At 44.5% G+C, this 20,880-nt stretch overlaps 2 protein-coding genes across 2 annotated transcripts in view; both read right to left on the bottom strand.

Moving 5' to 3' along the window:
• Window positions 1-11,924, bottom strand: part of LOC105049658 (uncharacterized) — a 17,182-nt gene extending 5,258 nt beyond the window's left edge. The window contains exon 1 of the mRNA XM_010929390.4: window positions 11,458-11,924. Within this exon, the coding sequence (XP_010927692.1) occupies window positions 11,458-11,743 (286 nt within the window). The 5' untranslated portion in view covers window positions 11,744-11,924. The remainder of the gene's footprint in view (window positions 1-11,457) is intronic.
• A 4,103-nt stretch (window positions 11,925-16,027) lies between these two features.
• LOC105049659 (probable calcium-binding protein CML41) lies at window positions 16,028-16,916 on the bottom strand. Its single transcript, XM_010929391.4, has one exon. The coding sequence runs from the start codon at window positions 16,814-16,816 to the stop codon at window positions 16,256-16,258; it is 561 nt and encodes a 186-aa protein (XP_010927693.3). The 5' UTR covers window positions 16,817-16,916; the 3' UTR covers window positions 16,028-16,255.
• Window positions 16,917-20,880: the final 3,964 nt, after the last annotated feature.

The following is a 20,880-nucleotide window of genomic DNA, read 5'->3' as shown; positions in this document are numbered from 1 at the left end:
ATAGCTAGTTAATCTATCTTATTACATAAGCCTCATCACAGTTAACAATTTGCACTTGCAAAAGACCAAGTAAAAATATCTCATAGTTGTCCACAGAGCCATTGAAGCATATCCTAGTCTCATAGACCCACAAGTAATTTATAAGCTCTTCCCAGTTAGTTGGAATAATCATTGATCAAAGAGTCTAAACCCTCTCTGTCATGTTAACATGCCCCTATAGTCGTTATCCATAAATGTCTCACAATTATGTCAGGGCTTCTAAGGGGCATTAAAAAAATAGATATGTGTCTTGCAGTAAACCATAAAGCAACCAAAGGATTAGGTTGTGTTGGGTATAAAATACCCACAGCCGGAACCCTCAGCGGAATCGACTACAGAACAGCTCCGCCCGGACTCCTACGGGAGCCGGGCTCCGCCTCCGACATCAACTACAGCACAGCTCCGCCCGGACTCCTACGGGAGCCGGGCTCCGCTCTCGGTGTCAAGCCGCTCTCGGTATCAACTGCCGGTAAGCTCCATCCGGACTCCTACGGGAGCCGGACTTCACCTTTAACTTTGATTGCAGAGGACTCCGCCCGGACTCCTACGGGAGCCGGGCTCCGCTCTCGGTATCAACTGCCGGTAAGCTCCATCCGGACTCCTACGGGAGCCGGACTTCACCTTTAACTTTGATTGCAGGGGACTCCGCCCGGACTCCTACGGGAGCTGGGCTCCGCCCGCAGCTTCAGCTCCGAGAGGGTTCCGCCCGGACTCCCACGGAAATCAGGCTCCACCCACGACCCCAACCGCCAGGAGGACCCCTCCCGGACCTCTACAGAGGCCGGACTCCGACCGCTGCCAAGCTTCAATCAACAGATCCGCGCCCCCTGGCAGGGCACAATAACAACCATGATCCTGTTCCACTTCCTGTAGCGGATTCCGCGCGGCTCCATCACCCCCTGCGGCGGACCCATTACTCTCTGACAGGCTGTGTCAACGGCCACGATTCTGCTCCACTCCCTGCGGCAGGTGCTGCGCGACTCCACTACTCCCTGACAACTAGCGGCAACGGACGCCGCTCCACTACCTGCAACTGGCTCTACGTGGTAGGCCGTAACAATAGCCACGTGTCTACTCCACTACCCTTTGCAATAAATTTCCCTGACCATGGGCGGCCCACTACCAGACGGTTACCAATGTCGCCATCAATCCGTTGCCTCCTCCGTCTATAAAAAGGGGACCAGATACGTTATTCTCTAAGCTCATTTCTTATCTCAAAACTCTGCTAAATTCTCCGTTCGAGCACTCCATTCTTGTTGAGGCAGAAAACTGACTTGAGCGTCGGAGGGTCTTGCCGGAGCAACCCCACCTCCGGTTTAGACTTCCTTTGCAGGTCCCGGCGGCGACCGCAGCTTCCTCGACTCCAGCTTCTCCGGCGCAAGCAGATTTTTGCACCAACAGGATTGACGCTAGAAGAAGGGCTGTGTCTTCGCAGCACCCTTGTTCTTAAAGGAGTGTTCAACGGAGCCGCCTCCGACCGTCTCTCCGTCACCCACTCCTAATCTTCCCCCGCGAGATCGACACTCGATGCCTCCGCGCAAGGCGTCCACCCGACGGTCCACGGCCTCCGCGGCCAGATCTCAGGCTCCGGCCTCCCCTCCTGTTTCTCAGCCTCCTCCTCCTCCCCCTCCGGCGGCGGCGGTCGGCGCAGAGCAATTTGACTTGCTGGCACAGCAGGTCAGAGGCCTCGTCGAAGCTGTGCAAGCAATGCAGCAGCAGCAACCGCAGGCGTCAGCACACCCGGAAAGGGCATCGCCAGAATGCCAGAACCCGACGGCAGGGCGGGCCACCTGGGCCAGCCGCCCCATCCTTCCCGGAAAAACAAATCCGAGGGTAGAGAGCCCTCAATCGGACCACGACTCTACCCCTGGAAGATCCCTGCCCCCATTCTGCCAAAGGACCCTCGAGACTCGAAGTCGAGAGGATTTCCTAGACCGGAGGCTCCAGGAGATGAACCGGCGGATTGAAGAACTCCGCCACGCGCCCCCCGCTTATGGCGAGGATATCTGCACTGACCCTCCCTTCTCCCAAATGATCATGCAGGAACCGATCCCGCCAAACTTCAAGCTTCCCCAGTTCGAAAGCTACGACGGGACTTCGGACCCGGTTGATCATCTGGAGGCCTTCCGGACGATGATGCTGCTTCACGGCGCTCCTGACGCCATCTTATGCCGGACTTTCCCGTCTACTTTGAAGGGAGCAGCGAGGAACTGGTACTCGGCTTTGAAGTCGGGCACCATCTTTTCCTTCGATCAAATGAGCCACCAATTTGTGGCCCATTTTGTCAGCAGCCGACGTCCCCGGAAAGGTTCGGAGTCCCTCATCAACATCAAGCAGAGAGAAGGGGAGTCCATACGGGCCTACGTCAACCGCTTCAACATCGCGGTGTTGGAGGTCCGGAACTTGGACCAGTCAGTTGCCATGGCCGCCCTGAAAGGTGGCCTTCAGAAGAATGATCTTTTGTACTCCTTGGAGAAAAAGTACCCCAGGGATTTTGCCGATTTACTGGCTCGAGCTGAAGGATACGCCCGAGCGGAAGAAGCCTTCAAAATGAAGGACGAAGAGACAGCAAGGGAGCGTCAGGCGGGAGATTCGAGTAAGCCCGCAGTGGAGAAAAGGCCAAAGGAAGCCCGGCCGCGCTCCCGATCCCCTCCTGGACATAAGCACGCCCATACTCCACCCCGGGCACGCAGGCAGAGAAGCCCGGACAGCAGGTTTCGGCGGGGTTCCCCACCAGGAAAATTCCGCAACTACGCCCCCCTCAACGCCTCAAAGGCCCAGGTACTGATGGAGGTCAGGGAGCAGCTCCCTAGGCCGGAGAGGATGCGCACACACCCCGGGAAGCGCAACCCCAACAAGTTCTGCCTCTACCACCGCGACCACGGCCACGACACGGAGGAATGCATCCAGCTCCAGGACGAGATCGAGGAGCTCATTCGGCGAGGTCGACTCGACAGATTCATCCGCCGCTGGCCTGAGGGTAGAGGAGACCGGCCAAGAGCCCTCCCACCGCCTGAACCGCAGAAAAGGGAGGAGCAACCCGGGGACCGACCTCCCATCGGAACCATCGACTCCATCACCGGAGGGCCTCAAGGAGGAGCGGGAAAACTGTAAATGTATCACTTACGATTTCACCTTGAATCTACTTTTCTTTCTACCTAACGTGCCTTTCCCACCTGGCGTGGATGTATTATGACTGGATATGATCCCTCCAAAAATACAGCCATGACAGGAACAGGAGGAGAACCTCGTCCTGACATAAGCAAAGTCAAAGGCCCGGTTCTTTTAGACCGGATGGGGGGAGAGGCCTTACAACGCCCTAATGTGCCCCCACAGCCCTGTTAGGGACAGGAGGAGAACCTCGCCCTAACTTGAGCAAAGTCAAAGGCCCGGTTCTTTTAGACCGGATGGGGGGAGAGGCCTTGCAACGCCCTAATGTGCCCCCACAGCCCTGTTAGGGACAGGAGGAAGACCTCGCCCTAACTTGAGCAAAGTCAAAGGCCCGGTTCTTTTAGACCGGATGGGGGGAGAGGCCTTGCAATGCCCTAATGTGCCCCCACAGCCATGTCAGGAACAGGAGGAGAACCTCGTCCTGACATGAGCAAAGTCGAAGGCCCGGTTCTTTTAGACCGGATGAGGGAGAGGCCTTACAGCGCCCTAACATGCCCCCACAAGCCAGGCTGGTAACGAGAGGAGAACCTCACGCCGGCTCGAGCAAAATGGAAGGTCCGGACTCCTACGGGAGCCGAGTTCCGCCTACAAGGAAGACTCCATCCGGACTCCTACGGGGGCCGGGTTCCGCCTACAAGGAAGACTCCACCCGGACTCCTACGGGAGCCGAGTTCCGCCTACAAGGAAGACTCCACCCGGACTCCTACGGGAGCCGGGTTCCGCCTACAAGGAATACTCCACCCGGACTCCTACGGGAGCCGGGTTCCGCCTACAAGGAAGACTCCACCCAGACTCCTACGGGAGCCGGATTCCGACGCCAAGGAAGGCTTCACCCGGACTCCTACGGGAGCCGGGTTCCATCCACGACGCCAAAGAAGATTTCATCTGGACTCCTACGGGAGCCGGATTCCGACGCCAAGGAAGGCTTCACCCGGACTCCTACGGGAGCCGGGTTCCATCCACGACGCCAAAGAAGATTTCATCCGGACTCCTACGGGAGCCGGATTCCGACGCCAAGGAGGGCTTCACTCGGACTCCTACGGGAGCCGGGTTCCGATTTCATCCGGACCCCTACGGGAGCCGGGTTCCATCCACGACGCCAAAGAAGGTTTCATCCGGACTCCTACGGGAGCCGGGTTCCGACGCCAAGGAAGGCTTCACCCGGACTCCTACGGGAGCCGGATTCCATCGCCGACATCAGCTACAGGACAACCCCGCCCGGACTCCTACGGGAGCCGGGCTCCGCTGACAACAGCAACTGCCGATAGGCCTTGTCCAGACCCCTACGGGACCCAGACTTTGCCTACGACTTTGATTGCAGGAAGACTTCGCCCTGACCCCTACGAGAGCCAGGCTACTCCAACTTTAGGAGGGCTTCTCCGTTCGGACTCCCAAGGGAGCCGAACTTAGCTTCGACTTCAGCAGAGAAAAAACCCAAGCAAAAAAGGAAAGCAAACAGTGCCCGAAGGCAACGGAAGCTCGAATCCCCAAATTCAAGCCCTAGGAGGGACTTCGGGCCCGAAGGGCCCCAAGCGAACCTGCAACCGTCGACGGAATGACAATCGGGTATCTTCGAACGGCGTAAGAGCCGAAAAGTAGCTCGGCAAATGACAACCCCACATGAACAGAAGAGGTCGTCGACGACCTTGGGACGACGTGAAAAAAAAAAGAAGAAGAGAAGGAAGAAAGAGGAAAGGAAAATGAAGAAGTTCGACAGACAACTATTTAATGCGAGATGCAGACGAGGTAACAAAATCTCTTTTTCATTTAACAAGAGTATACGTTACAAGACCCGGTGGGTCAGAAAAAAAGAAGAAGAAGATACACGTCGTCGCAAGCCTCGCAAACACGGTTCGGGAAGGGTGCACCGGAGGCCGCTCCGAGCTGCGAGCTCCTCTTCCCATCTCTGTCCTTCTCAATTGCGTTCTCCAGTGCGTGTAACAGCTCTCGCCCCATCTCGCCTCATTCTGTCTCCGAAGTCCCAACCCTAGCGAGAAAAGGGTGGGATAGATCTCCGGGGGCGGTAAGGGCAACGGAGGCAATAGCGAAGACTTGTTTCAAGAAGAACCGGAGTCACCTTGGAAGCGGTAGCGACGCCAGAGATGTGCCTCATCTCCAAATGCTCCACGACAGCCGCCACCCAAAATGCTCCGGCAAGGTCGGCATGCGCTACTTCCACCGTCCCCGCAACAAGTTCCACTGCCCCACCGTCGACGCAGACCGCCTCCGGTCCCTCGGCCCCGACGGCGTCAAGGATCCCGTCATGGCTTATGACGGCAGCTCTGCCCTCTTGACCGGTATCACCCCGCCTTGCTACTCCGAAATTCGCGGGCAGAATAACTTCACCGACAGCCCCCATTACTAAACCCCTGTTGTTGAAGGAATTCTTCCCTGAGCCCCCTTTAAAACGACGGAGATTCTCACCGGCCGCCGTTCTCCTCCTCACCTTCCTCCAAGCCCTAGAAATCCCCTCAAGAACAGCCTCCGGGGTAGAGGACATGGTGTAGAAACCCTCAGAGAAGAATTGGGGGGCTGAAGAAGGCAAGGACTAGTGCGAGGGAGGCAAGGCTCTCAGGCGAAAGAAAGGCGCCAGGATGAAGCCATGAAAGGACTAGGGGGTTTAAATAGCCGACGGATCCTAGCGCAGTTATGGCGGCGAGTCTTCCTGGGCCAACTGGTGCGTGCCACGTGTCGCGCTTATCCCCTTCACCGCTATCGAGGGTTGACCGTTCGCAAATTCCCGTGGCACGGCGCTTGGGGATCGCGTTTCGACGGAGGTTCCGAAAAGACTCTTCAGGTCACCTTCACCGAAAAGCGGGCTCTGACGTACACACATTAAATGCCAAAATATCTGGAGGCGGCAGTGCGCAGGATTCGAAGGGACGGTTCCGGCTGTGCCCATCTCTCTCTGTACTTCCTTCGTTTGAAATTCAAACTCGGAAGTAGGGGGACTGGTGTTGGGTATAAAATACCCACAGCCGGAACCCTCAGCGGAATCGACTACAGAACAGCTCCGCCCGGACTCCTACGGGAGCCGGGCTCCGCCTCCGACATCAACTACAGCACAGCTCCGCCCGGACTCCTACGGGAGCCGGGCTCCGCTCTCGGTGTCAACTGCTGGTAAGCTCCGTCCGGACTCCTACGGGAGCCGGACTTCACCTTTAACTTTGATTGCAGAGGACTCCGTCCGGACTCCTACGGGAGCCGGGCTCCGCTCTCGGTATCAACTGCCGGTAAGCTCCATCCGGACTCCTACGGGAGCCGGACTTCACCTTTAACTTTGATTGCAGAGGACTCCGCCCGGACTCCTACGGGAGCCGGGCTCCGCTCTCGGTATCAACTGCCGGTAAGCTCCATTCGGACTCCTACGGGAGCCGGACTTCACCTTTAACTTTGATTGCAGGGGACTCCGCTCGGACTCCTACGGGAGCCGGGCTCCGCCCGCAGCTTCAGCTCCGAGAGGGTTCCGCCCGGACTCCCACGGAAATCGGGCTCCACCCACGACCCCAACCGCCAGGAGGACCCCTCCCGGACCTCTACAGAGGCCGGACTCCGACCGCTACCAAGCTTCAATCAACAGATCCGCGCCCCCTGGCAGGGCACAATAACAACCATGATCCTGTTCCACTTCCTGTAGCGGATTCCGCGCGGCTCCATCACCCCCTGCGGCGGACCCATTACTCTCTGACAGGCTGTGTCAACGGCCACGATTCTGCTCCACTCCCTGCGGCAGGTGCTGCACGACTCCACTACTCCCTGACAACTAGCGGCAACGGACGCCGCTCCACTACCTGCAACTGGCTCTACGTGGCAGGCCGTAACAATAGCCACGTGTCTACTCCACTACCCTTCGCAATAAATTCCCCTGACCATGGGCGGCCCACTACCAGACGGTTACCAATGTCGCCATCAATCCGTTGCCTCCTCCGCCTATAAAAGGGGGACCAGATACGTTATTCTCTAAGCTCATTTCTTATCTCAAAACTCTGCTAAATTCTCCGTTCGAGCACTCCATTCTTGTTGAGGCAGAGAACTGACTTGAGCGTCGGAGGGTCTTGCCGGAGCAACCCCACCTCCGGTTTAGACTTCCTTTGCAGGTCCCGGCGGCGACCGCGGCTTCCCCGACTCCAGCTTCTCCGGCGCAAGCAGATTTTTGCACCAACAGGTTGTTTGTGAAACATATGCTCAGTATATTGATGAAGGCAAACAGCAGGGAAAATGACATCATTTAGGTTACATCAGGCAGCCAAAAATGAGGATGCATCGTAGAGAGCATGAGCCAAAGGAAAGCCCTTGAATGTTCACACATAATTTAAGATAATGTCAATTGTCTTCTGGAGCAAAAAAAGTAAACCTAAGTAATAAGAAAGGACTTGGCTTCTAAGGGAGGAGGCTTGCTAAGAAGATACATTAGATATAAGGAGTGAAATGGTAAGGCTTTAAAAGGAGAGGAGAAAATTAGGGTATGAAAGATGCACTAAAACAAGATATAGTATGATATCCATGGATTCAAAAGCCACCAGCATAGGATGGTTCCATCAATACCATACTATTCTAACATGAGATTGGCATCAATATGGTTTGTACTAATGGTATGATACTGGTCTTACTTCTTGGTACCAGTAGTTTTTCAGCATAGGATTGGTGCCATCGATACCTTACCGTTGCAACATGAAAGCTGCACTGATACAGTCCATCGGGATAAAGATACAATCCACACCAATATACCTGCCATGCTGATTCGTACTAAACCTACCATACTGGCCTTACCACTTGGTGCCAATGGTTTTTCCTTATTTTTGATACTGTCAGTTTTGGTATGTCCTGATATCATAATGTTTTGATGAAAAAATCATATGGAGTTTGGTATCAGTATTTAAAACCTTAGAGGTATGCCCTCTAAAAAGTCAACACACCCGAAATTCCAAATATATCAAAAGAACTATCAAAGAGATAGCTCTTATTCTTTAGTTTTTGTCTCTGTCACACATACTTGCCAAGATGAAAATTCTTACAGGTGGCCTTCAGGGTGCTAGGATGCCTGATAGAAGAATAAGGTCACTTATAAAATGAACACTTAAAATGCATTAAAAAGAAAAAGAGCATTTATTTGAAAAGACAAATGAAGACATGAATGTCCTCCATCCAGGACCATTTGGATTTGGAAGCTTATATAGGAAATCTACAAGAAGTCTCGTGTATGTGATTATGCTTACTCTTATAAGTAACATTGCATTCGCATATTAGAGAGCGTGACCAGGAGCTTAAAAGTTCTAACTAGGATTATGTCTACAGACTATATTCCTAGGATTATGTCTAAAAGGTTCTAGTTACATTCAGAAATCAAATCAGAGATCATGACTAGGATTATATCTTTGGGTGGACTTTCTAACTGTGACTCTTCCCATCAAGCTGAGGCACCACCCTTCAAGCTGTAGGCAAAAAGTTCAACTTTCCTAGACTCAGAAAGATCAATCTGGAGCTCCAGGTTTCCTTAACTCAAAGCTGTGAGTGTTGGAAGTCAAAAGATCAATCTTCATACAACAATCACAATCATGATGTCGCTCATGCCTAGCACCTTCTTGAAGGATAATTTGATCAACTTCTTTCTCATTAGAGTGTTCTATATCACAAACTGGGGTTGGCATTTAAGAACTCAAACCAGATAATATACCATCCTACCACAAGCACCATCTTTGGCTGTGGGTTGCATGCTGTTCTAGAGTCAAGGTTGATTCAGTCTATCTGCCAAGACTTTGATTGATTTTGAAGTGCTTCAATTGATGCTTGGAACACGTCTTGCATTACATATTGATAGGCTGGAATAATTGTTCAGAGTACCCATCAAAGCATCAACGCTGTTGTAGTTGTTAGAAGCATTGTTAGAAGCAATCGAGCAGAGAGAGAACTCTACTCTGATATCACCTAGTGTAGCACAGATGTGGAGAGTGAGAGAAAACAAGAAGTACACCTACTCCTTGATGAAGAAAACCAGCAAAAGGATCACCATCCTCTTAAACATTATATCAGTTTCAAATTCTCTGACTTGAAGCTTGTGAATTCACCAATTTTTTGAAAGTTAAAAGAACAGGGCAGTCAAACTTTATTAACAGGAAAACTATAGCAAAGAGCTCCTTTTGTACTATATGAAATCCTCTTCACATAAGGACAAAATATAGTTGTAGTCCTATTAACTGAAGAACTCATTAGATTACCTACACTAACATAGATTCAGCAAAAGTAATCTTTTCACTGGCTGAAACAACTTTATCCACCAAAAGACCGAAAGAGGTTTTGGAATCCCATTGAACCACTACTATCCTACTTTGGCATGAGATTTCTTAACAAGTGCTTGGTGAATGTGATGTTTATGTGATGAGCCGTTTCCAAACCTGGCGTTGTTTTTGTTCATCCTGTTGCTGCTCAAATTCTTCGCTAATTCCTTCTACATCAAAACCATAAAATCCAAAGTTTTCAACAATATACTATGTTTTAAAATTTATATGTGTGTGTGTGTGTATGTGCATGTGTGCGTGCGTGCGTGTGTCCTTACTGTATATATGAAAATATTTATATATTGCATTACTGTATTTTCCTCTTATTTGTCTGATTGGTTTCATCCAATTTTCTACTTTTTTTTGGCTGAAACTCCAAATTTTGAGCTGACACTATCAAAACTGCTCAAATGAAACAAGGCATTGTTGTTCAAAATCAAAACCTAAATTGAGTTCTCTAAACCTTGTAAAAAATGGAGCTCAAATTTCAAAATAAAGTCACAAAAGGCATGATTTTCTGATGGATAAGATACATACTGCAAACCAAAATAGTGAGGATACATCTGATGTAATAACTAAATCAACCAAAGGCAAATAGGCACGACCAAAAGTATCAAGATAACTCAGAACAAACATGCCGCAAGATATAAGTTCACTAGATGATTTTTGACAACCTACAGGACATATTGTCTGGAAAGATAAAGCAAGATACAGTACCCACTGAGACTTATCCCACCCACATAAGGTTGACTTTATAGATCATAATATGCAACAGTAAAGTTCAAGAACAAATTTTCAACAGCTCTCAACCTTAAATCAATCTTTTTAAATTTGTTATGAATTTCTGGGCAACATAATATTTGGCATCGAGGAGCTTGTCAAATAATATAGAAAGCTAGTTGTTGTTCAAGCTCCTCAAGTAACCAACTAGAAATTTCCATAGTATCAAACTTTGAAAGAATCTTGTTGAAAGGGAAGAAGTGCGGCTTTGACATAGGGAATTGCATTCCTCCAAAAAGTATGGGGAATTGCATTCCCTCATAAAAGGCATAGGGTAGCCTTCTTCTTTGTGATACAAGCTATAAGCAAAAGAATCTAACTTGAAAACACATTATCCATGACAAGATAGAAAAAGATTTATCACTATGATGATGTTTTGATACACAAATTCATCCAGGTAATTCTAACCGTTGCTGCCCCTACCTTTATTCTTAAAAAAGTCGGGGGTGAGGGGGAAATGAGTCAGGACCTAAGATATGAACAAGAAGATTGCCAAACTAAGGGCACCCCTTAAGTTGCAAACCAGTCTATGGTAGTTCACAAATTCTCTTGAAATCATTTCATGCTGTAGAGGCCAATAAAGCAAGCATATTTAACAACGAATAGTGGCAAAAGGCAAATCATAAACAATATATTACTTTAAGCATTCACCAAGGAATAAGGACTCATGGAATCACTCTTCATCCAGAATCATATAACTTGAGAAGCAGGTGTTGCACACTTGCAAATTTGAACAACACAAAAATCTACCAGGGACCCATACATACAATATATAAGTTGGTCATAAATCATAGTAAACAATATATAGCTCATGAATCCAGACAGAACAAATTCGAATGGAGTCCATATCTCTGAGAAGTTCTCATGCACTAAAAATTATATATACTCGACACCCATATAAGCACAAGAGGAAAGGGACACGCCATCATACTGGTACCTGAAATTATATTTAAAAGTTCGCTTATATTTCCACAACAATAAAAAATGATATCTTGCAGTTGCAATCTTGTTTGCATGACCATTAAGATAAAGGTAGAAAGCATGATTAATGCAAGCATATATAGACTAGCAGAATTATTTAAAAGGAAGAATATGATTCACTAACAGAAGTAAAATTCCTCCAAATTCTCATCCATGGGAAAAGCATTAAATTTAGCTTAAACCCATGATCTTATACCACTAACAGACATACCAATGAGTGAGGCCTCCAGAAGATGAGTCCTCCACAGGACTTGATCCATCGGCGTGACGGTCCCGAGCTTCACACCTCGGTTCTGGATCTTGAGGATGCTGGTGACACTCGATACCAGAATTACCGCCAAGGTACATGCCAGCGTCTTCACTGTCGCCGGCCCCTTCCCTGATTTCAGCTGGTCCAATCCTTTCATTGCCATCTCCCTCAGCGGTCCAATTTTCACCATTAGAAGCAATGCGACTGCCCCTTCTATGAGGAGCACCAGATATAGTAGCGGAATCATCTCTTTCAGTTCCACGGAACCACCCCTTATTCCCTCCTTACACTCCAAGAAGACTCCTTTCTAGACAAGGACTAAAGCGCATCCAATTAAGGAAGAAGCATTCTATACTAAGATTTCTGTAGCAGCTATGATCTTTTCTTGAAAGGGAGTTCGCATATGGGGGAAAAATTGGATTTTGATTGAAAAATCAAAGAAACACCTTTCTCTAGATCAACCGACAACCATTTCACACCCAAAAAAAAAGAAAAAAAATGTTTTTAAAGCTAAAATAATGAGGTAAGATTGGAGAAAAAAGCACAAATTATTTCAGAACAGAACATTTAGTTCCCTGAATGAGATTTCTTCTTACTGGAGACAAAGTATGAGACTCTTACGTGAAACAGAGATCGAAAAAGTGATCAATCTCCAATGAAGATTCTATTCGGATTCCCATTTATGAATCAGTGAATCAGCTGAATGGAATGACCTAAAAGAAACCAAATTCAGATCCAATGACGGATTAAACAGGATAGAAAAGAGCAAAGACGGATCAAACAAGCTATAAAAAGGGGAAAAAGGGAGCATTAAGACACGGTTCGCTACCCCTGCTTGATTCCTTGGCACTTTTTGGAAGACGTAAAAACCAAGGGCTTGTTCCCTCCTCGTAACATGCGGTGCGCTCACCTTCCTCTCCTTTTCACTTGGCCCATGATTGATGGTGCCTCTGAAAATAGCAAGGTAAGAGAGTGGTCACTTAGCCTCACTTGCGGTGACCACAACAGACGTTATGGAGAAAAGATTAACTTGGAAACTTAGTCAACATATTTAAGTGTAAAAACAATATAATGACAAGATCCCAAAGATCCAATATAGAATGATAAGAGGTCACACTCACACCTAATAAGTTTATAAGAGTAAATGGTGGTGGTTGGCCTGGTTAAAAGGCAAGGCATGCTTGGAGACATTTGGGGATGGAAAGTGGGTGTGATGATGGTGTGTGAAGGCGACATGTTCCTGATTGTTTAAGTAAATGGAAGGCATTGGTCTTCACTTGGGAAGTCGCATAGATGGATGTTGTAATAGAGAATTGCTTATTGAGATAAGTAAAAATGTACATAGGAAATGAAATGAGAGCTAAAAAGTGAGAGAACTATGGTGAAGCTTAAGCAGGTTTTGAGAGTGGATTCAATAGAAAAAGCTACTTAGGAGCAATAGAAGCCTCCATCCAGTTTAAAGATTCATGAAAAGGATTTTGCTTATTTACCACTTAGGGATATTTATTTACCTGCAATTGGATAGGTTGTGGATGAATTGAAATAAAAGTAGAGAAAATGACTGTTTTGATCCCTACATTATAATTGCAGGCTGCTTGTGAACTATAAAAAAGGGTCTAAATCTTGATTGGGCCTAGAGCCAAAATTGGTCATAACTCCAATATATAATCTAAATAAAATATTGCCATAATCATATGTATATGATAGAAACTTTTATATAATAATTATTGGTAACTGTAATATATGTTTATGATTATAATTGTACATTAATTGTTATAATATCAAATTATATTATAATGATATAATTAATATAGGAATTATTATAATAATAATCCAATAATAATTAATAAAATTATTTAAATCTATATATACTTTATCATATGTAGACCATGATCCATAAAATGAATTTTGAATTTGTTATTCCCTATCATATATTTTACCATACTACTAGATTTTGGTTTAAGGCATTTTTGGAGTGCCATCATGTTTAATACTTTGGATCTTGAATTTGGTAGGCCTATCATTGTTTTTAAAATAATCGTCTCTTTTTTTGAGTAAACAACATAAAATGTGTGGTCCAACTCTAGAACTAAAAAGAGTACTAAAGAAAGAAGGATCAAAGGAAAATAAAAGTAGCAAATCCACTATAACCCAAGTTGTTGGCTAGGCCAACCACTCTGGTGTATTTGATGTGGGACATGGTGTGCTACCAAAAGAAGTGGAAGTTGGTTTGGGCCCTACATAGTTGATGAATATGCTGTCTAATTTCAACTTAATTACAAACAAGTTGGTTTTGATTGAGGATTTTGATGCCAGTCATGCATGATTAGAGCCGACACAGAGCCACACCTCTTGGGACCATTTATTTATTCGAGCAAAATAAGTAATATGCTGATATTCCTCTGTACTAGTTGGCAAACTTTGACCAATAATGGGGAGTTTGAACAGTATATAACTAGATGAGGTTTACTTTAGAAACACGTCGCCTGGGTGTCATGACCAATTTATCGGATGTACGGCCCCTCTCTCTCTCTCTCTCTCTCTCTCTCACATGCACACACTACAAAGTGAAAACATTGCAAGATGCTATAATGTATTATGAAAAGTGCTAAATTAACACTTTCTTTCAAAAAGAAAAGCAAAAAAAAAAAAAAAAAAAACTGAGATATCATTTGACATTATTTTTATTTTTTATATTTTTAGAATCAAAAAATAAAATATATTTAGTAGAATCAATCATTTTAAAAATATAAATATAGTGACGGTAATAATAGTGGTGGCGACACTGAAATTAGCAGTATTAGTGGTAAGGCAAAATGCAGCGGCAATAGCTATAGCAATGAGGTGGTAGGGTTATCAGCAAGGTGGCCCCATAGCTAAGGTTAGAATAGGATAAGGTTGGGTAGGCTACACGCCTACTTGAATTTTAGCTGAAAATTTTTTTCAGTTTCGATCTAGGCTTGGAGTTAAAATTTTCTCTTAAGCCTATGTGGGAGATCAGGCTTGGATCAAAGCTCAATTTGACTTGACTCAAATAAGTGTAGTTAAGATGAAACATTAAATCCAATCCAAATTGGCCTAATTGCCTAGAAATTCTTAGCTTATGCCTAGAGTGCTTGGACCCAATGTAAAAAGTCTCCGTCGTTATAATGAATAAGGGCCAAGATTGGGCTAGATTTTCAACTTGAGATTCAAGCCAAAAAGTCAAAGCTTGGGCTTTGAACCAGGCTAAAAATTGGCTCAGCTTGACATAAAATTTATTTGGATTTTACTTTTAGATTCAAGCCCGACCTAAATAATCTCAAGCCTGGTCCAAAGCTAGACCTGTGATCAGCTTAGGCCCATGCAACCCTATGAAATAAGAGAAATACTTTGTGCATCGCAGGCAGTGCAGCTCCGCACGTACCATCATGGTGATTGGCTTCTATGTTGGGCCGGCGAAATTTTTTTTTTTTTTTCCGTACTGCGTCCGGCTCCACACATGAGTCAATCATCACGAGCGGTGCGCACGAGCTGCATTGCCTACGGTGCACAAAGTATTTCTCATAAAATAAAGGTGAATTCGGATGGTGGTGGTGGGATTGTTGAGATGGTGAGGTCAAGGGGTGGCAGCAACAGTTATGGTAGGGTGCTTATGATGTGATGGAGGTAGGGTGCTTATGATGTGATTGTAATATGTGATGTGGTGATAATAGTGATGCTGATAGAGGTGACAAGATAATGATGGTGGAGATAGCATTGATGGACACAATGTTAATGGTGATAATAAAAATATTAGTTTCATATTTTGAAGATGTTGAGTATAAGAATATTTTTATTTTATTTTTTTAAAAAATAACAAAAATAAATTTTAAAATAGAAACTAAAAAAATAATAGCACAAAACAAATCTTAGTCTTATTTTTTTATTTTTAATTTTAAAATAGAAAATAAGAAATAGAAACTTTATGCCAAATTAAAACAGTGCCAAACAAGCTATATATTACCTCCAAAGGACACACGCACGGCGAAAACACTGCAAGAAGCTATATCCGACTGTGGCAATACTAAATTAACACTTTCTCCAAATTGAAAAGCAAAGAGAACGAAAAAAGTAAATTAAAACAATACTTTTTTTTTTTTGGGTAACAATTAAAACAATTACTTTGCAAAAAGTGCCTGTTACCTAAGTAACCACATCAAGTCATCAAGGCATGTAGCCTAGCATGATTAAGTGCACGGCAAACCTCCTCCTATGGACAGAGTTTGGGGGAGCTAACCATGATTTCTCATGGTTTCTTGTAAGCGTTAGTGTTTGTTGCCGTTACTATCTCTTGTATGTTTACCTGGAGTCCAACCTAATAATACTAAGCTGCAAAAACAAGCCATCTACACCAATTACATGAACAATAAGCGAACACGAACGTTCGAATTTGAACCAGTGGCTTACCAAAATATGGTAGATAAGATTCTCTTCTCTTGTTTCGAGAAGAAGGACGAGATTCTCTTTTCATTTAATTAAAATCAACCATTCCAATCCATATATGCTCGTGTTTTCACAAATTACAGATCCAATAGAAATATGTCACATACACTGATTGTAAGAATTTCCTAAACTAAGATTATAGAGAGAGTTTGCACTCGGACAGGAGTAAACCCATAGCAAATTATTAAGGCTTAGCTATATAGATTTAAGCTGCAGGCAGTAAGTTTTGCAAACCTATCCACATAGCGGATGCTGAATGCATGACAAATTTATAACAAACACACTCATCTACAAATCATGAAGTCATCATGCAGTGGAACTCATGGTAGTCGAGCACACCATTCCCATCAAGATCATAAGCCCTTATCATGGCCACACACTCCTCGTTGGACCTCACATCCCCTAAACGGCTCAGCACTCTTTGCAACCCCTTAGGTGTGATGCACCCTGACCCCTTCTCCACCTCAAACATCTCAAACGCCCTCCTCAAGTCCTCATCACCTCCACTGCCATCCTTCTCCATCAGTCTCACAAAATCCCCATAGTCCATTAGGCCATCGCCATCCGAGTCAATGGCACCGATCAACATCTCAGCCTCTTCCAATGCGACCTCCTCCCCGGCCGATGCAAAGAAGGATTTGAGCTCGTCGCTCGATATCTTGCCATCGCCGTTTGCATCGAAACGGTGGAATGCTTCATGGAAGTCATCGGTTCGCTGGCTGGAAATGCTCAGGGGAGAGATAGGAGGGGGTGGCAAGCTAGGCTTGGATCGGTGACGGCGGTGGATCATGGTTAGCTTGAAGGTGTTGGAAGAGAACCATTTGGATGGTTTGGAGAGAGTAGCACTGGTTGCCATGACTGGTTGATCAAGAAGGGAAATGAGAGATGGAAGAGGTGAACGGGTTTCAATTGGTTGGTTTTTTTTAGCTATAGAATGATAAAGCTTGAGAGTGTACATTTATAGAGAGATGGAAGTGGGGTGAGTTAGGAGTCAGGCATGAGGAGAAGTGGGAAGAAGGTGCAAGGGGGTAACGTGGGAATATATTGGAGGAAGGTGCATGGGAGGTTCCTTTCACTAGCGTTTTGAGTGGGTGGCGCAACCAGGAATCTAGCAGTGCACTTATGCGGTGGGCCCAGCTTTATTGGCCAATAAAAGGTTCCGAGTCACGTCTGAAAAAGAAATGGATTAACAAAAAAAAAAAAAAAAAAATCCTATTTGGAGTGTAGTGCTGTCTACAGTGATCTTATCAAATGCAAGACCTAAAACAGACATCAAGTACAATAATAATAATAATAATTATTATTATTAAAAATTTATGAGAATAAAAATAATAATAAAAAATAAAGATATAAATAAAAATAGAAACAATAAGTTTGATTCCTCCTGTAGAGATATCTAAGCTTTTTTTTCTCATAAAAAAAATTTCTATCCAACCTTTTATATAAACTTCTCCCTTTATCTATAAAATTGTACTGGCACTTCCACTATAAGATAAAAAAATTAATATCCTCTACTCAAAGGCAAAAGTATCAATTTTCTACTCTAACAAAGAAAAACTTAAATATATTAAGTCTTAGGCTCAATCTAACTAAAATAAGCAAATAGTAGTAAGACAAACTATTCTAACTAAAATTCGAATAAAAAATAAATATAAATTAGAAATGGCATCCCAGTATGAAAAAGACAATCGATGGACTTCCAATGCATAGTAGAGATTGTTGTTGCTATTCTTTAAGGTCGAGCTTAGCTTAGTAGGGTCGAAGTGAGGCCCAGGCCGGTGTAATGACGACTATTGCTTCTGAAATGATTGTTGAATCTGAAACAAAGTCCTCTTGCTAGATTTTTTTTGGCAGAAATTTTCTGATGCTCAAATAAGTTAGAATTAAGAGAATAATTGAAGAGAGAATAATGGGAGAGTAAAAGAAATGAAATGGTTTTGAGAGACTTATCTAAGGGTCCTCAGCCTCTCTTATTTACATAGAGAAGGACGTTGATAGCCATTTTCACACAAAATGATACATGCAGTAACTGCACAAGCTTTGTGGTTTAAATGAGTTACAATACCTAACCACGTGTTTTGATGGTTATGAGTGCTTTAATCATGCGATAATAGCTGTGGGCATAACTGCCGTCGGGATATTCTCAAATCAGCATAATCATGACTTCAGGTTATCCATGTTCGAGATGATGTGGTTGGTCATGTTGAGCTTGTATATCGTCTATGTCTGAGGTAATGAGGTCTGTCACACCGAGCTAGTTCTATCTTAGACAATATCTTCTACATCAGTTGCCCCTTACTTCCAAGCCTGAACTTATTTTAAGATTGAATGAAGGGAGTTAATTAAAGTATCTGCTTGCCGAAGGTCACATTGGAAGTCAAGTAGAACCTTCTGGAAGCCAGTTTTAATGCACTGATTAATTTTTTGAAGTGTCACAACTCCAAACATGATGAGTTTGATTTTTAAAATAGTAACCCTTAGGGGGCTTGTTCGAGCCAATCTCGAGCTGCCATGTGGCACGATCAGGTCAAGCTAGATGAAGCATCATCATAATCTCAATCGTTCATTGATGCAGCATCCAAGACATCTATGTATTCTCTCCTCTATGTTGTGGTTGTGATCACGATGGAATTGACAGTATTTTCTCATATTTTGCTTATTGACCGATGCTTTCATCCTCTTGGGGGGTTATAGATATCTTTGACCCTTGACCAATATCAAAATATAGACTTGTTGTGCATTGAAAGGAGTGTACCTCTCAAATCTCCAAAGTGGAGTTCGAGATCAATGGGATCGAGGGTTGTCCTTGATGGACATGAACCCCTCTCACTTCACTGATAGCCATGCCTCGGCTCATTCCTTCTATCTTTAGACTTCTTTTCTTTTTAGGTTTACCCCCAAATGTATCTCCTCAAGAGGCTATAGCCTTCTCAGTATTTGCATACTTCTCCACTTGAGTTAGCAACTCAACAAAGTCCTTTGGATACTTTTCTTTTGGGAGAAGAAAAAATAATACTTATGAAGTTTACCCTTCATGGTGGACATAGCAACTGACTGATCAAGATTGTGAACTTCTAGTATGGTTATGTTGAAGTAGTTCACATAATCTTTGAGAGACTCTCCCTCTCTCTACTAGACATTAATGAAGAAATCCAATCCTTCATGTTGCCTCTTACTGCTAATGAAGTGCACTACAAATAATCGATTGGGCTGCTTAAAAAATGGATCATGCTCGATTAGGGGTCTGAATACCGAGCCAAGTTGCCTTTCAAAGTGTTAAATGAAAAAGCTTGGCATAAGACCCTATTTGTGGTGCCGTGAAAGAGTATGAGAGCCTTAAAGCTCTTCAGATGGTTGATAGGGTCGGTAGTCCCATCATATGGCTCTAATTGATTAAGCATTTTGAAATTGAGATGGGATTGCTTCATCTATAATCTTCTAGCTGAAAGATGGGTTTTTATTAAAGTCAAACTCATCAAGATGGGCTTGAGCCTACCCCTTCAAAGCTTCAATTTGTCATTTTATGTCCTAGATCAACCAGCCAATGTCGAGATTTTGGGTAGAGTTATATCTTGAGTGTCGAGACAATGAATGTCTTAGAGTAGAGTCTTTGCTAGAGTGTAGACTCAGTGAGCACCTTCTATTGTCATGCCTAGAGCTTCTCGGTCAACTATGCCGACTTGGTTGACTTAGCTAGGACTATAGGGGCAAGATTGGTGCCTTTGTGGTGGATGAGCTGAAGTTTTATTCAGATTGTTAGGCATCATTGAGATGTAGTAGATTGTTGCATCTCCTAGACTATCACAATTAAGTTTTGTACTTATTGAACGAGTAAGTTAAACTCCTTGCTAGTTATGATTGTTGGAGGGTACAATGGCTGAGATGATAATATATGAGTTGGGCTTGGTTGGTAAGCATAAAGGTGATGTGAGGCCAGTGATGCCCCCTGACTTTGCAAAATTTCATGTTGTTAGATTTTCTCTTTCAAAGGTTCAAACCTTTCCTCCAGTGCCCAAACATTGCTACCAAACTCTGAGGTTGAGCTAAGGTCAGTAGGGCCAAAGTGAGGTTGAGGTTAGTGTGACAGCTATTGCTTCTCAGATGATTCCTGAAGTTAAAAATGAACTCCTCTTAGCAGAGTTTTTTCAGTGGGTGATCCTCCAACATTCACGTCTCTCAGAATTTAGAGAATAGTGGAAGAGAGAAGAGTGAGAGACTAAGAGTAGTGGAATGGTCTCGAGGGACTTACTTGAGGGTCCCTAGCACTTCTCTATTTATACAGAAGCATTGGTAGCTATTTTTGCGACGAGCGGTACATGCAATAACTGCATAGTAATAGTTAGTTTATGGTTTAAATGGGCTGGAATGGCTAACCACGTACCTCGGCGATTACAAGCATCTTAATCAAGCGATAATGGCTGTAGACATAACCGTTGCTGACATTCTTGGGAAGGTATAATCGTGCCTTCAGGTCATTAATATCCGAGGTGATGAGGTTGGCCATGCCAGGCTAGTTCCACCTCAGATAATACCGAGATTAGTTGAAATATTCTTCACATCAAAGATAGTTAGGAGTGAACAAGTCATCTATCAATCTGAATTTTTCTTTTGAGTAAAAAAAACCCCTCTATAATTCTTGTTATGCGAATCCCATAACTACAGCATATGACAGATTCCTGTTAATTATGCAAGTTGAATCTCTTTTTGTTGATATTGGAATTATTAATTTCAAATTAAGAAAGAAATACTGAGATTTTTGTTTAGCCTATCAAAATTTCTCACACACCAAAGTTATTAGAATTTTCTACAACTTGCATCGAAGAGAATCTATTCTCCACTTTATAAAAATTGCACCACCTTTCCTATGGGATATGATAGCTGTTTTGAGTGAAAAGATCATCCAATGTGATAATATTTCGG

Source organism: Elaeis guineensis, chromosome 8 (assembly GCF_000442705.2).
Source record: "Elaeis guineensis isolate ETL-2024a chromosome 8, EG11, whole genome shotgun sequence".
In the NCBI taxonomy this organism is placed as follows: domain Eukaryota; kingdom Viridiplantae; phylum Streptophyta; class Magnoliopsida; order Arecales; family Arecaceae; genus Elaeis; species Elaeis guineensis.
This window is presented reverse-complemented; position numbering and strand designations above follow the sequence as displayed.